The 14,657-nt window shown below is 27.3% G+C and overlaps 1 protein-coding gene across 2 annotated transcripts; it reads left to right on the forward strand.

The window, feature by feature from the left end:
- Positions 1 to 854: 854 nt before the first annotated feature.
- Positions 855 to 6,532, forward strand: LOC114172055 (receptor-like protein 35). 2 transcript variants are annotated; one of them, XM_028056786.1, is made up of 3 exons: positions 855 to 1,722; positions 4,479 to 4,626; positions 6,300 to 6,532. In XM_028056786.1, exons 1-2 carry the CDS (start codon positions 888 to 890, stop codon positions 4,481 to 4,483), a joined length of 840 nt encoding a protein of 279 aa, XP_027912587.1. In that variant the 5' UTR covers positions 855 to 887; the 3' UTR covers positions 4,484 to 4,626; positions 6,300 to 6,532. The 2 variants fall into 2 exon arrangements, with proteins under 2 accessions (XP_027912587.1, XP_027912586.1); XM_028056785.1 differs by having other exon boundaries at positions 855 to 4,626.
- The last annotated feature ends 8,125 nt before the right edge of the window (positions 6,533 to 14,657 follow it).

A 14,657-nucleotide genomic window follows, 5' to 3' on the forward strand; every position in this document is an offset into this window, starting at 1 on the left:
GCGAAAACCTTTCGAAACTCACCTGGAGGGGGTCGGAAATGGCGTCGCCGGCGGGAACTCTCGCGGAAACGATGAACAGCGCGAGGGTTTCTGCGTTTCGCGCATAGATAAACTAAAACTTAACGTCGGGGGTGTTATGTTCGACGTTAAGTGACGTCGGGGGTGGGAGGGGCCGACGTAAAGGGACGTCTGGCGCGCGCTGGTCCGACATCAAGGGACGTCTGTCGAGCAGGGGGCCGACGTCCTTTTTTGAGTGACGTCGGGGTATTTTTTAACAGACGTTAAGTAACGTCTGCCCGCTCCACGTCAGACGTTAAAAAGGTCTTGTTATTTACAAAAATGCCACCGGTCATTTTTAACGTTGGGCTTTTTTTAAGCAGACGTTATTAGGATGACGTTAAAGGCCTTTTTTTGTGTTAATGAATAGACACATCTACCAATAATTTTGTTAACATGTTTAACGATTATATTAAAAATATATAATAAATCTTTTTCAAAATATAAAATACTATATTAAAATTTTAAAACTTAGTATACCACAACACAGAATTTCAAAAATCATAAAATAGTAGTAACTAAGTAACATTTTGCTCCAAATATTTTTAGCTTTTAATGCAGAATAAACATTTGAGTTAAAAAAAAAATTATAGTCTTCACCAAAAAGTTACGTCTTCAATATAATAATTATAAAATTTTGTTGCATATTATTTTTGTATAATTATTTTGAATTTTAACCATAAGTACATGACTATATCATATATGTAATGTTTGTAGTTTGTGTAGGTTGGGTGAATCTGGAATGGTATATATATGGCTGACTGGGAATGGTAACCTTATACCAATATCATCTCTTTTAATACATTCTGAAGAAGAATTGTGTGTTTGTGATGATAAGCATTAGAGTGTCAGTGATGAGTCCGATTGGTTTGAAAGTGATAATATTTATGGTGTGTTTGGTGGCATTCCAGATTGTTGGTGGTGAGAAGGAGATAAGATGCTTAGAAAGGGAGAGGGAAGCACTCCTCCGATTCAAAGCTTCCATTGTTGATCACCATGGCATGCTGTCTTCTTGGACCACTCCTGATTGCTGCCAATGGAAAGGGATTTGCTGCAGCAACCTCACTGCTAATATCGTAAGCCTCGACCTTCATGGTGAGTATGATTATGAAACTGAATCATGGTCTTATTATATCAGCGGAAAGATCCACCAATCATTGATTGAGTTGCAACAATTAAAGTATCTCAACCTCAGTTACAATTCTTTTTCACATATCCCAGAGTTTCTTGGTTCTCTCAGGAACTTGAGATACCTTGATCTCTCATGCTGTTATTTTGACGGAAAAATTCCAAGTCAGTTTGGGTCTCTTTCTCATTTGAAATACCTTAATCTCGCTTCGAATAATCTTGAGGGTTCTATCCCTACTCAACTCGGAAATCTCTCCAAGTTGGAGTATCTTGATCTCAGAGGCAATTCTTTTCAAGGAAATTTACCAACCGAACTTCAAAGTCTCTCTAAGCTGGAGTATCTTGATCTCGCTTTCAATTCATTTGAAGGAAATATACCATCCCAACTCGGAAACCTTTCTAAGTTGGAACATCTTGACCTCAGCTTCAATATTTTTGAAGGATATATACCATCTCAACTGGGAAGTCTTTCTAACTTACAACAACTTTATCTTGGTGGGGAAGATTATAATGGAGATCTCGAATTCAACGATAGGGGTAAGTTGCTGTCTAATTTCATTTCTTTAAGCCATCTTTACTTGTGGTCCATACATGGTCTTAATAGTTGTCATAGTTGCCTGCAAAACATTGCCAAGCTACCAAAACTAAGAGAGCTAAGCTTAATTGATTGTAGCCTTTCTGATCATTTTATCCTTTCATTGAGGCCTTTCAAATTCAACTTTTCTACTTCTCTTTTGGCCTTTGATCTTTCTGAGAACGCCTTCACGTCACCTGTGATACTTCAATGGGTGTCAAATATAACTTCCAACCTTGTTGAGTTGGACCTTTCTTATAACAACTTGGAGGATTCTGTATCCAAACATTTTGGCATGGCAATGAATTCTCTTGAGATCCTTGACCTTTCTTCTAATAGTTTCAAGGGTGAGGTTTTGAAATCCTTCATGAATATATGCACCTTACATTCTTTATACATGCATCAAAACAATTTAACCGAAGACCTTTCATCAATTCTTCAGAGTTTATCTAGTGGTTGCATTAGATACTCACTACAAGATTTGAATTTGGGAGAAAATTATATTAATGGATCTTTACCAGACATTTCAGCATTTTCAGTTTTGAAGTCATTGGATCTTTCAAATAATCAATTATCTGGAAAAATAGCAGAAGGTAATAAATTGTCAACTCAATTGGAATCTTTATCAATCTCGTCAAATTTTCTAGAAGGTGGAATTCCGAAATTATTTGGTAATGCATGTGCTTTGCGCTCATTGGACATGATGGCTAATAACTTGAGTGATGAGCTTTCAACAATAATACATCAATTGTCTGGATGCGCTAAATACACATTAGAACATTTGAGCTTGCAAGAAAATCAAATCAATGGTACGATTCCTGACCTTTCAGCTTTTTCAGCTTTGATGTCATTGGATCTTTCAAACAATCACCTGAATGGAAAGATAAGAGAAGATAGTAATTTACCCTTTCACTTGGAAACTTTATCAATCTCATCAAACTTTCTAGAAGGTGGAATTCCCAAATCATTTGGAAATGCATGCGCTTTGCACTCATTAAGAATGGAGGATAACAAATTGAGTGTAGAGTTTTCAATAATAATTCATCATTTATCTGGATGTGCTAGATATTCATTAGAAGTATTATATCTACACATGAATGAAATCAATGGCACACTAATTGACCTCTCAATGTTCACATCTTTAAGAGTGTTATCTATTGGTGAAAACAAGCTAAGTGGAAAGATTTTAAAAAATATTCAATTTCCACCTCAACTAGAAGAATTAGACATACAGTCAAATTCCTTAAATGGTGTGTTCACTGACTACCATTTTGTTAATGTAACCAAGTTATCTTACTTGGACTTATCTAATAACCCATTAACCTTAACATTTACCCAAAATTGGATCCCACCTTTTCAATTGAGTTCCATAAGGTTGAAATCTTGCTTGTTAGGTACATTTCCCAAATGGTTGCGAAAGCAAAATAAATATGACGAACTTGACATTTCAAATTCTAAAATATTGGATATGGTTCCAAGGTGGTTTTGGGCTAAATTAGCTTCTGGAAATGTGGGTTCAATAGATATTTCAAACAATAGTCTACATGGTATAATTCCAAATATTTTTGGAAAGAACATTGTTGATTTCCTAATTCTTGCATCAAATCAATTTGAAGGTCCTATTCCACCATTTCTACGAGGTTCCATATTTCTTGATTTATCTAATAATAATTTATTAGATTCGCATTCATTTTTATGTGCTAGTGGTCCTGAAAAAATACTATATCAGTTAGACCTTGCACATAATCATCTTTCTGGACAAATTCCAGATTGTTGGAGCCATTTTAAGTCGTTAGCTTATTTAGATTTGAGCCACAACAAATTTTCAGGAAACATTCCTACTTCATTAGGATTGCTTCTTGGTCTTCAAGCATTATTATTAAGAAACAATAACTTAACACATGAGATCCCTTTCTCCTTAAGACGTTGTACAAAGTTAGTGATGCTTGATATGTCAAACAACAATTTATCAGGGCAAATCCCTGCTTGGATCGGGAGCGAAATGCAAGAGTTGCAAATCTTAAGTTTGGGAAGTAATAATTTCAATGGAATTTTACCATTACAAATTTGTTATCTAAAAAGCATCCAAATATTTGATCTCTCACTAAATAACTTGTCTGGAAAAATTCCTACATGTATAAATAATTTTACATCAATGGTTAACAAGACGTTTTCAAGTGATTATGGACGGCATGGGTATTTTATCAACATTAGTGATTTTAGAACCTATCACTTATACGATTTGAATGCATTTTTGATGTGGAAAGGTTCAGAACAAATATTCAAGACTACTGAGTTATTACTTCTAAAAGGCATTGATCTTTCCAGTAATAACTTTTCAGAAGAGATTCCAGTGGAAATAGAGAATTTAGTTGAGTTGATTTCATTAAATTTGTCAAGAAATAATTTTATTGGACAAATCCCTTCAAATATTGGAAATCTAAAATCACTTGAATTTCTTGATTTGTCAAGAAACCAATTTATTGGTTAGTCTTACTCAAATTGATCGACTCACTATGTTAGATTTGTCACATAATCATCTAAGTGGAGTTATTCCAACTAGCACGCAACTACAAAGTTTTGATGCCTCAAGTTATGAAGATAATCTAAATCTTTGTGGACCACCACTTAAAAAATTGTGCATTGATGATGGGCTATCTCAAGATCCGATCTTTGAAATTGATGAATATTCTCTTTTCGGTCATGAATTTTACATCAGTATGACACTGGGATTTACGATAACCTTTTGGATTACATTTGGCTCAATCTTATTCTTGAAGACCTGATGAACAATTTCATTGACGACATTTATATGGTAATGGTGAAATTCTCCAATTACAAATGGTTGGTGCAAAGTGGATTAAGAGGTAATGTGTATTGCGGTTTTCTTACACATATTTGTTTGAGCTTTTCACATTATGTTTATCGATACCTATATATATATAAAAGAATATTCTATTTTGATATCTACATTTCTATTTACAATTTTATCCTTTAATAAATAACCATTTTTTTAAATTAAAACAACTGTTTTACTATTTTTATTTTTTAAGTAACCTATTTGTTACTATTTCATTCATTTGATTTTTTAAAATTAATCATTTTTAAACTAAATTAAGAATGTTTAATAAAAGAAATTATCAACAAAATAAATAAAAATTTATTTATAAAAAATTGAAAAAAAATATTTACTTTTATTTTAAAAATTAAAAAAAAGTAAACGTACACCATGTATTTTCACTGATTTATCCAATCAGCTTTTCGCATCATGTTTATATATATAATGGTCATAAACGTTAGTTTATGTATATATGAGAAACTTATCTCATCAAAAAAACCCAAATAACTAATAAAAATAATTTTGTCACGAGTTAAATTTATGTAATATTGTTGTTTGTTGTAATGGTTTAATTTCTTATAAATTGTTTACAAAATACTAATAAGAAACAAATATTTTAATAAATAGTAGATTAAAAATTATAACTATGGAAGGTTTCAGTAGGATTTCATATATTTTTAACTATTTTAATATAATTAATTTTGATAATTATATAATCATGTAAATATTTTAAAGAGACATATAAATAAAAGTTAAGTTTTATGAAAAACTGATGTGTGTCGGTTCCAGCTGAAACATAATATTTTCACACTATATTACTCATTATCATATTAATTATTTTTATTCACTAAATAAGATTAAAAAATTAACTATTATTTAAAATATCATAAAAATTTCTTTACAATATTATTGTATATTTGTTAAAATAGTTTTTTTTTTCTTCTATTTTGAGACTTGAAATGACAAAATAGACCTGTTTGCTTCTTTTTCTTTTTTTTTGAAAAACGAAAATTCTATTTTAAAAAAACATTATATGGCGAAAGGTTTTTCTTTTTTCATCACTGTTTACAAAACAACGTCTGTTTTAGAATTTTTGTTACAAAAATTCCAAACATCTCTAATTTTCGATTTTCTATTTTTAAGTTTTTTACATTTTCCCACATTTATTTACATTGTGAAAGTTGGCCTTGAAAAAGTATGTTATAAAATAATTTTTGAAAAATCATAAAAACTAACATGTCATTTCTTTCATTTTAAAACATAAATATTTTCCTTTTTATTCTCTCTAGTCTACTCAGCTATTACATTACTTTTTACAAATATTTTTTTTCTCTTACAGTTTTTAGTATTATTATGTTCTTAAAATTAATAATTGTGATATCTCTAATTTATAAGGATATACATCTAAAAGTCACTTCTTCACTTGATAAGGAATTTTGATGTCAAAGATTAAAGTATAAAAAAATAGATATTAAAATAAATAACTTTTTAAAAGTCAAAATAAAATTAACCAATTATTATAGGAAATAAAAGTTATTTAAATTCTTTTATTTTTCATTAAGAATATGTCTTCTCAATTTGTACTTTGAAAAATATTTAGTTTCTCTTTTGTAAAATATAACATAATTAATTAATTAATTGAGAGTAACAATTCGTTTACACATTTGGGGTATTGACATTTTTTTGTTGTTATTTTTTCAGTATCTCAAAGATCACACATATCTCAAATGTTTGAGGTTGTAAACTTGGACGAAGCTGGAAAGTATGGTTGGTTTAGTTGTTTTAAACATGTTTTCATTTTATATGGTGTTTTTAGTTCTGTAATTTCAGTTAGAATTGTTTGATGTTGTTCTCTGTTTGAATAAACTGAGGGTGATGAAGTTGGACAAGAAAACTTATTTTTAATTCTAAGTAACAAGACAATGCATTTGCCATCTATTATGCTAATAATTTATTTGCATATTTTTCATCAACAAAACTTTTTTTTTTTTATTTAAAGATATTCGCCTGAAGAAATTAAACATTTTGTCATGTGCCTCATTGTCATTTCTTTATTTATATAGAAATAAGAAAAATGTGAATTCATGAACCCATCATTTCTATTTTTTGACATTAAAGCAAAATAATTTTACTACAAGTTGGTAAATTAAATCAATATTCACTTTACTTCTCAAAATATGCACGAACGTAAATATTATTTTGAAAATGACATTAAAATATATGTTTTGTAGTATCAAGTGGATAAAATGTGTATTTAGTCCTATTAAGTTTTTAATAAATTAAATACATTTTAAAAATATTGTATTTTTTCCTTTAACTTTAAAAATATTTGTTAAATTTTTATTAAGGAGAAGGATAATCGATAATTTTATAATTTTAGCACGTAAATTATCAATTAAAAGTATAACTCATTAGCAATAGATCTTAACCATAAGTTTTAGAGGGGTTAAAATAATATAATTATTTGATCATTAGATTGTTGGATCATTAGTATAATGTTTCAAAAATTGGTTCCTCTAACGGTATAATTTGATCATCAGTATAATGTTGTGAAAATGTATAATCTATCTTGTTTCCATCTTCATAAATAGCTTCACTTTTACCACTTTTGAAAAGAATCTATTTTATTCTTCATCAATATATCTATTTTTCTAAATAATATTAAAAATAATTTATCATACCTTAATAAAAAATTGAGAGGCGTAAATATTAAAGGAAAAATATATTATAGTTAAGTCATAATTAAAAATCGGTTATGAAAAAATATATCACTACAAGAAAATACTTCATTAGTAACTAATTTTAGTGACTAAAAGTTGTTAGTCACTATAGTGACCGATTTTGATATCAATTTACAAAGTAAAAAATTATTAGTTACTAAAATCGTTACTATTATAAATAAAAAAATATAATTGTCACTAAATTTGTCTGTAAAATTAGCTACTATGGTTTTAGCTACCAAAGGAAATTGGTCACTGAAAATTAGCTAACTAGGTTTTAGCTACCAAAGTTGCTTAATTTCTAAATTGGTCTTTGATTAATTAATGACCAATTTAGTGACCAATTATTTTTTTTTATAGTGACTATTTTAATAACCAATAATTTTTTTATTTTTTAAATTGGTATCTAAATTTGTCACTATCGTAACTAACCACTTTTTGTCACTAAAATTAGTTATTAATGTAGTATTTTCTTGTACTGCATAATACCTTTTTTCTATATTCATAAAAAATGAATATACCAAAGGCTCATGAGATAAAAAAAAACAATGTTAACTACTAGATTAATATTTATCAAGTAAGATAAAAGAGAATTACTTTTTTATCTTCAAAAAAGAAATAGGGCAAATGAGAAATGAGAGAAAAAAAATAATGAGTTTATATATAACTCCCTTTTTCCTTAAAAAAAAAAAACATATGAGAGTGAGAGATGAGTATATTTTTTGTACAACTAACAAGACAACAAGAAAGGACATAAAAAAATATTTTAATAAATATTTGGTTTAATTACTCTTTTGGTTATGGTTTTAGTTCAAAAATGATAAGTTGGTCCTTCAAATTTTTTTACTTTCAATTTGGTTCTGAATTATAAAAAAACTTATGCAATGCGGTCATTTTTATTAAATTTCTTGAAACGGATCAATGCTTTTTGAAGTTGTAAATAAAGATGATTTTTTTTGTTGGTGTAATTAACATAATTTCACTGTCAATCCTGATAAAATCCTTGATCCGCTTCAACAAATTTAATGAGAATAACCAAATTGCGTCAATTTTTCAAAAGACAAGACCAAATTGAGACTAGAAAAGACTTGATGACCAATTTGACATTTTTTAATGAAAATAATGACCAAAAGATTACTTAAACCTAAATATTTTTATTCTTTATATATTTAATTTTATTTTTTATTATCTATTAATATTAATTGTTGTGTTTTATAAAAGGAATAGAAATACAAACAATTTAATTTTCATCCATTTATATAATATACTACTTATAATTTAAAAATGTTTAATTTTTTTTTAAATTTTCAAAATATATAATTTAAGAAAAATTAAAAATCCTTGAGAGGGACCATGATCTCTCCCAGCCCCTACAATTATCCGTCGTTGCAATTGATATTAATTAATCTCATCCATGTAAGTCCGTCTATCGTTATTATTAGAGATGGTAAATAAACATGTCCCCTTGGATATTGCTCGAACTCGTCCTTGTGTTGACAGAGAATCCCTGCATTGACTGAGTATAGGTATGGGTATGGGAAATCCCCGACTTTTCAATTGGATATGGGGATGGGTATGGGAGTGTACATATCCCCGTCATAATATTCATCTCCGCCATATCTCTATCTCCGTTTAAATTATTAAAATATTCATAATTAATTAAGTAACCATATATATATATATATATATATATATATATATATATACTTTCTATTTTTGTATTTCTTCTAATTATTTGGTTTGTCATGAAACTCATTCGCAACTCCAATATATTTTTCATCTTATCATAACCTTTATGTAATTATGTTAAAATCATGTATGTGAATTAAAAAAGTTTTATGTCTCACATTTGAATATTTTTATTATTTTTTTAATATTTTTATTTATTTTATATTTTGAGAATGTTTAATACTCTCAATTTAAGTGTTTAATAACATAAACATTTCATTTACTAGGTAATATAAAAAAATATTTTCTTATTATTATTAACTTTTGTTTCATTTGAAGAATTTTTGTTTCACTAAAACAATTTTTGTTATTTCTCAATCATTGAGTATGTATGCAAGTTGATATTTGAAAATTTTTTTCATAGATGTCTAAGGTATTTTTCATCTTATCATACCCTTAATTATACATTTGTTTTTCTTTGTGCGATTTCTTTCAATAGTCTCTCAAATTGTTTCTAAGATACACATTTGTTAATTTTTTTAATATTTTTATTTGTTGTTTATTTTCATCATGTACATTATTAGTTCGATATATTTTATCTAACTATTTTTTATTTTCTAACTCATTATCAATCATACCGTAATTTTTCACTATAATTGTATAAATAAATTTTATTTACTACAATATAAAAATTTAATATAATTGTCATGAATATTTTTTTATCACCATCCAACATACATTGAAGTTCAAAAAATACAAGATCTATGTTAAAATTTTATTATTATGTTTATTATTTGTTCTTTGCATCATTTTGATCAAGTGATGTATTATAACTTTTATTAGTGTATAAAAAACAGATTTATTAGAATTTTAAAAATTGAAGTAAACAAACATTTAAAATATATTTTAATTTGAATATTTGTTTTCCTTTTATATTTTTAAATTTTATCAACTAGGTTTCATTAGTTTTTGCAATTTGCAAATTTAATAAATGTTTTCGTTCTCATAAAATTTTATTTGGTATTCTAATATAAAATGTAAACAATTACAATTTATTTCAAAAAATTTTATATCGAAGAAACAACCATCCTCTAATATTGAATATTTGATAATATTATGTTTTCTTGACTGTAATTTTTTATTATTTTATAAAAATTAATTAAAATTAATATTGGAGTAGTAAGAAAATGGGTATGGGTATGGGTACGAGATTATACCTATTACCCGATGGGGATGGGGATGGGACAAAAATTTTATACTCGTTGGGTTTGGGGATGGGGATAAATTTTTTCTACGGGATGGGTATGGGATAGCGAAACCCATCCTCGCCCCGCCTCGTCCCGTTGTCATCCCTAGTTATTATTAACACCGACATAACAAATATTAAATTTTGGAAGAATCTAAAAAAAGCAAGCTTAAACTTTTAAAGGACAAAAAATTAATAAAAAAAATAGATATATTTTTAAAATTTTAAAAACTTTACCCTTATGCAACAAATTTGGGGTTTTCTTCCTGCACCCCCAATATTTCTTCTGCACCTCCAAGTTTTTCTTAAAATCCAAAATTGCCCTTTGACCAGTTTGAAATTTTAAATCAAACACTTCTCTCTCTTATTTAATGAAAACTACTCCATCACTTTCGTTTAACCTAGTAGCCGTCCTCACCCCCAAACCCTCACTCTCCTCACTCTATAAACTCACCCTCAAGCCACTCCTCACTTGTTTTGTTCTCTGGTCTCTCCTCTTCCCCCTCTGTCATTTCTCTACATTAACACAAATAATGATATCCCTTCGTATTTTTTTCATTTTTTGTGTTATTTTTGCCATGTTTGCCATGCATCTATAGGTATAAGCATAATTTAGTTGATTGGAGTATAGATTTATGAGTATCTATGCTTGAAACATAAACCACAAACCGAAAATCAACTTCCGCAAGTGATTTAATTCCGGAAGTCAACTTCCGTAAGCCACAAGATGACGGAAGTGGACTTCCGTAGACCAAGATAAATTTCGGAAGTGGACTTCCGTAGACCATCATGAACAACATGAAAATGGCACAACCGAAAGTCGACTTCTGTAATTTAAACTGACTTTTGTAGGTGACTTCCGTAGTTGAATGTGACTTCCGTAAGAGATAAGTGATTTCCGTAAGAGATGAGTGATTTCTATAAGAGATGAGTGACTTCCGTAAAAGAGGGATGACTTCTGTAACTGTTGTGTCCGAAAGTCGACTTCCGTAGGTGTGTGAAAAATATCATCGAAAGTCAACTTCCATAAGCACGTGGGCGAATTTCGATGAATGAAATTGGACAACATTAATTTAACCCACCGAATGTCGACTTTCGGAGATATTCGATATCGGATGTCGACTTTCGGTTGCTTTTTTTTCAATTTAAATTTTTAATATTTATTATTTTATCATTGTCATTATATAATTTTTTAGGTTACGTTGTAATTTTTTTACTTAATTTTAATGTAAATAAGTTTAAATATTAATTAATTATAATTTAAATTAATTATAATTTATAATAATTTTAATTATTTACTATTTGAATAATTTTAATTCTAATTAATTCTGAGTAAATATATAATTTTAATTAATTATAAGTTTAAATAATTATAATTTTGAATAAATTTATTTAAAATTTATTTTAATATTAATTAAATAAAATTTAATTAATTAAAGTTTGATTAATTTTATTTATAATTAATTACAATTTTGAATAATAATAATAAATTATAATTTTGAATAATAATAATTTTGAAATTATAATTTTGAAAAATTATAATTATAATTATTTATAATTTTGTATAATTTTAATTAATTATATTGTTTGAATAACTTTAATTTTATCTAATTAGAATTTTAATATGTTTTTAAATTTTTTAATATCACTTTTTTCAATGCCACTTTTATCAAATTAAAAATATAAAAAAAATTAAAATATTCGTGTAACAATAAAGAAATATAAAACAAAATTAATTTGGTGAATCCGGGCATTTATGGAAGTGGAGCAGGAAGTGAAGATAAGTGAAATTGATGAGTTCTGAAAGTTGTTTTTCGGACCAGTGAATGTTCGAAAGTTGACTTTTGGTTTATTTTATAATACTTTTTAAAGTAATTTTTTATATATATATTTTTGTTTTATGTTCTTTTTTTAAGTATTTTTATGTTTTTATTTCAAATTATAATTAATTTTAATTTGTAATAATTTTAATTGTCATAATTTTAATTTGTAATTATTTTACTTGTAATTATTTTAACTTTAAAAAATTTTATTTGTAATTATTTTCATTTATAATAATCTTAATTTGTAATAATTTAAATTTGTAACTATTTTAATTTACAATAATTTTAATTGTAATTATTGGCAAATTTTTTTTTAGTTTTTATGTTTTTTTTTTCTTTTATGTTTGATATTTTCGGAATTGGAGACAATTTTTGAAAGTGGGAGCAAGTGAAATTGGTGAGTTCTGAAAGTCGACTTCCGATTAAGTAAATGTTCGGAAGTTGACTTCCGATTAAGTAAATGTTCGGAAGTCGACTTCCGATTTTGTTTTTTTTAATTCTTTTTAAAGTAATTTTTTTATATTTATTTTTTAGTTTTTATGTTACTTTTTTTAGTATTTTTATGTTTTATTTCAAATTATCATTAATTTTAATTTGTAATAATTTTAATTGCCATAATTTAATTTGTATTTATTTTACCTTGTAATTATTTTAATTTTAAAAATTGTTTTTGTAATTATTTTAACTTATGATAATCTTAATTTGTAATAATTTAAATTTGTAATTATTTTAATTTACAATAATTTTAATTCGTAATTGGGGGCAATATTTTTTTAGTTTTTATGTTTTTTATTTATTTTACTTTTATGTTGATATTTTCGAAATTGGGGACAATTTTTGAAAGTGAAGGTAAGTGAAATTGGTGAGTTCCGGAAGTCGATTTTCGGTTAAGTGAATGTTTAGAAGTCCACTTCCGGTTTTGTTTTTTTTTTTTTTTTTACTTTTTTTAAGTAATTTTTTACATATATTTTTTAGTTTTTATGTTAATTTTTTTAGTGTTTTAATGTTTTAATTTAAAATTGTAATTAATTTTAATTTGTAATAGTTGTGATTTGTAATAATTTTTATTTGTAATTATTTTACTTTGTGATTATATTAATTTGTAATTATTTTAATTTGTATTTATTTAATTTATAATTATTTTAATTCGTAATTAATTCGATATTTAATTAAAAAATTATAAATTCCAGAAGTCGACTTCCTTCCGATTATCTCTCTTTTCGGAAGTCGACTTCCGTAACTAGAGACAGTTTTTTTTAGTGTTTATGTTATTTTTTTTTTTTATGTTTGATATTTCGAAACTGAGAGTAATTTTCGGAGGTGGGTCAGTTTTCAAAAGTTGACTTCCAGTCAAAGGGTAAGAGATTAAGGGGTGTAGGATCATAAATATATCATTTACTATAATTTAATTTGTTTGTTGAGCCAACCACCAACCTTCTCCGAAACTTCATCAATGCTTAATTATTACTCTTACCTTATTTATTTTTAATTTTAATTTAATTTTTCAAAGGACATAAATGGAACACCACAAATATTTGGAGGTGCAGAAAAAATATTGGGGGTGCAGGAAGAAAACCCCACAAATTTTAGCCCTAAAGTTGAATGATAACATTATGATCCAAAAGAATGTTCAGGGATGAGGGATGTTTGTGCAATAAAATATTTCTTAAAAAGGCTATGTGACAGGAGAAGAGGGTATAATTGTAGTTTCATTAAAGATAGGGAGTGCGGGAAGAATAAAGGGAGATGCAGGAAGAAAAGTTCATGAAGCGAAGGCCATATATTAAGCTGGGCATGATCAGGGCTCGATCCAATAAAAGGCCCAGAAAGAATGGTTCGAGAAAGAAAAAATGTTTTACTGAATGAAGGTTCTTTTAGAGTTCATTTTCTTAATATTTTATGTTTTTAAAATATAATTTATATGTTTAAAAATGTTTATTTATAATAAATTATATTGCATTTTTTAAATTTATGTACTTCAAAACATTTATTTATGTGTATTTTTAAATTTATGGATAAAATATTTATTTTTAAATTATAAAACAGTTTTGGTACAGTTTTGTTATTTTTTTTTTGGATTAAATATCTTTTTCGTCCTCATTATCGTAGTATTTATTGTGGATGATTCTCATTTTAATAGAATATTTAAAATAGTCCTCGTCTTCACAGTTCTTGATATTTTTTGTGAGACTATTTAAATCAATAACGTATCACTATATAGGTGACACTGTTTATATTGTTGTTGTTGCATTGAGGTGTGTTAGATATATTGTAAAAATGGTTTCGTTATTAATTTAAACGACATCACGTCAAAAAATTAAAAAAAAAAACGAAGCGTAAATGAGGATATTTTAAAAGTTGCATAAGAATGATAACCGTTTCAAATTATATCAAAATAGGACCATTTTCATATCTCAACTTCGATCAGACACCAAGCAAGGGGCACTAACTTGGAGACACTCCGATGGTGGCACGGCAACACTGAAAATGACTCTGTTGGAGGAGAGGCGTTCACAGTGGCAGTAGAGGTGCTGAACGGCGGCGCTGAACAGAGAAGTCGCAGCGGTGGTTGCGGGTACTTCCGGTGGAGGCGTTTGACGCA

The sequence above is a fragment of the Vigna unguiculata genome, unplaced genomic scaffold, assembly GCF_004118075.2.
Source record: "Vigna unguiculata cultivar IT97K-499-35 unplaced genomic scaffold, ASM411807v1 contig_48, whole genome shotgun sequence".
Taxonomy (NCBI): domain Eukaryota; kingdom Viridiplantae; phylum Streptophyta; class Magnoliopsida; order Fabales; family Fabaceae; genus Vigna; species Vigna unguiculata.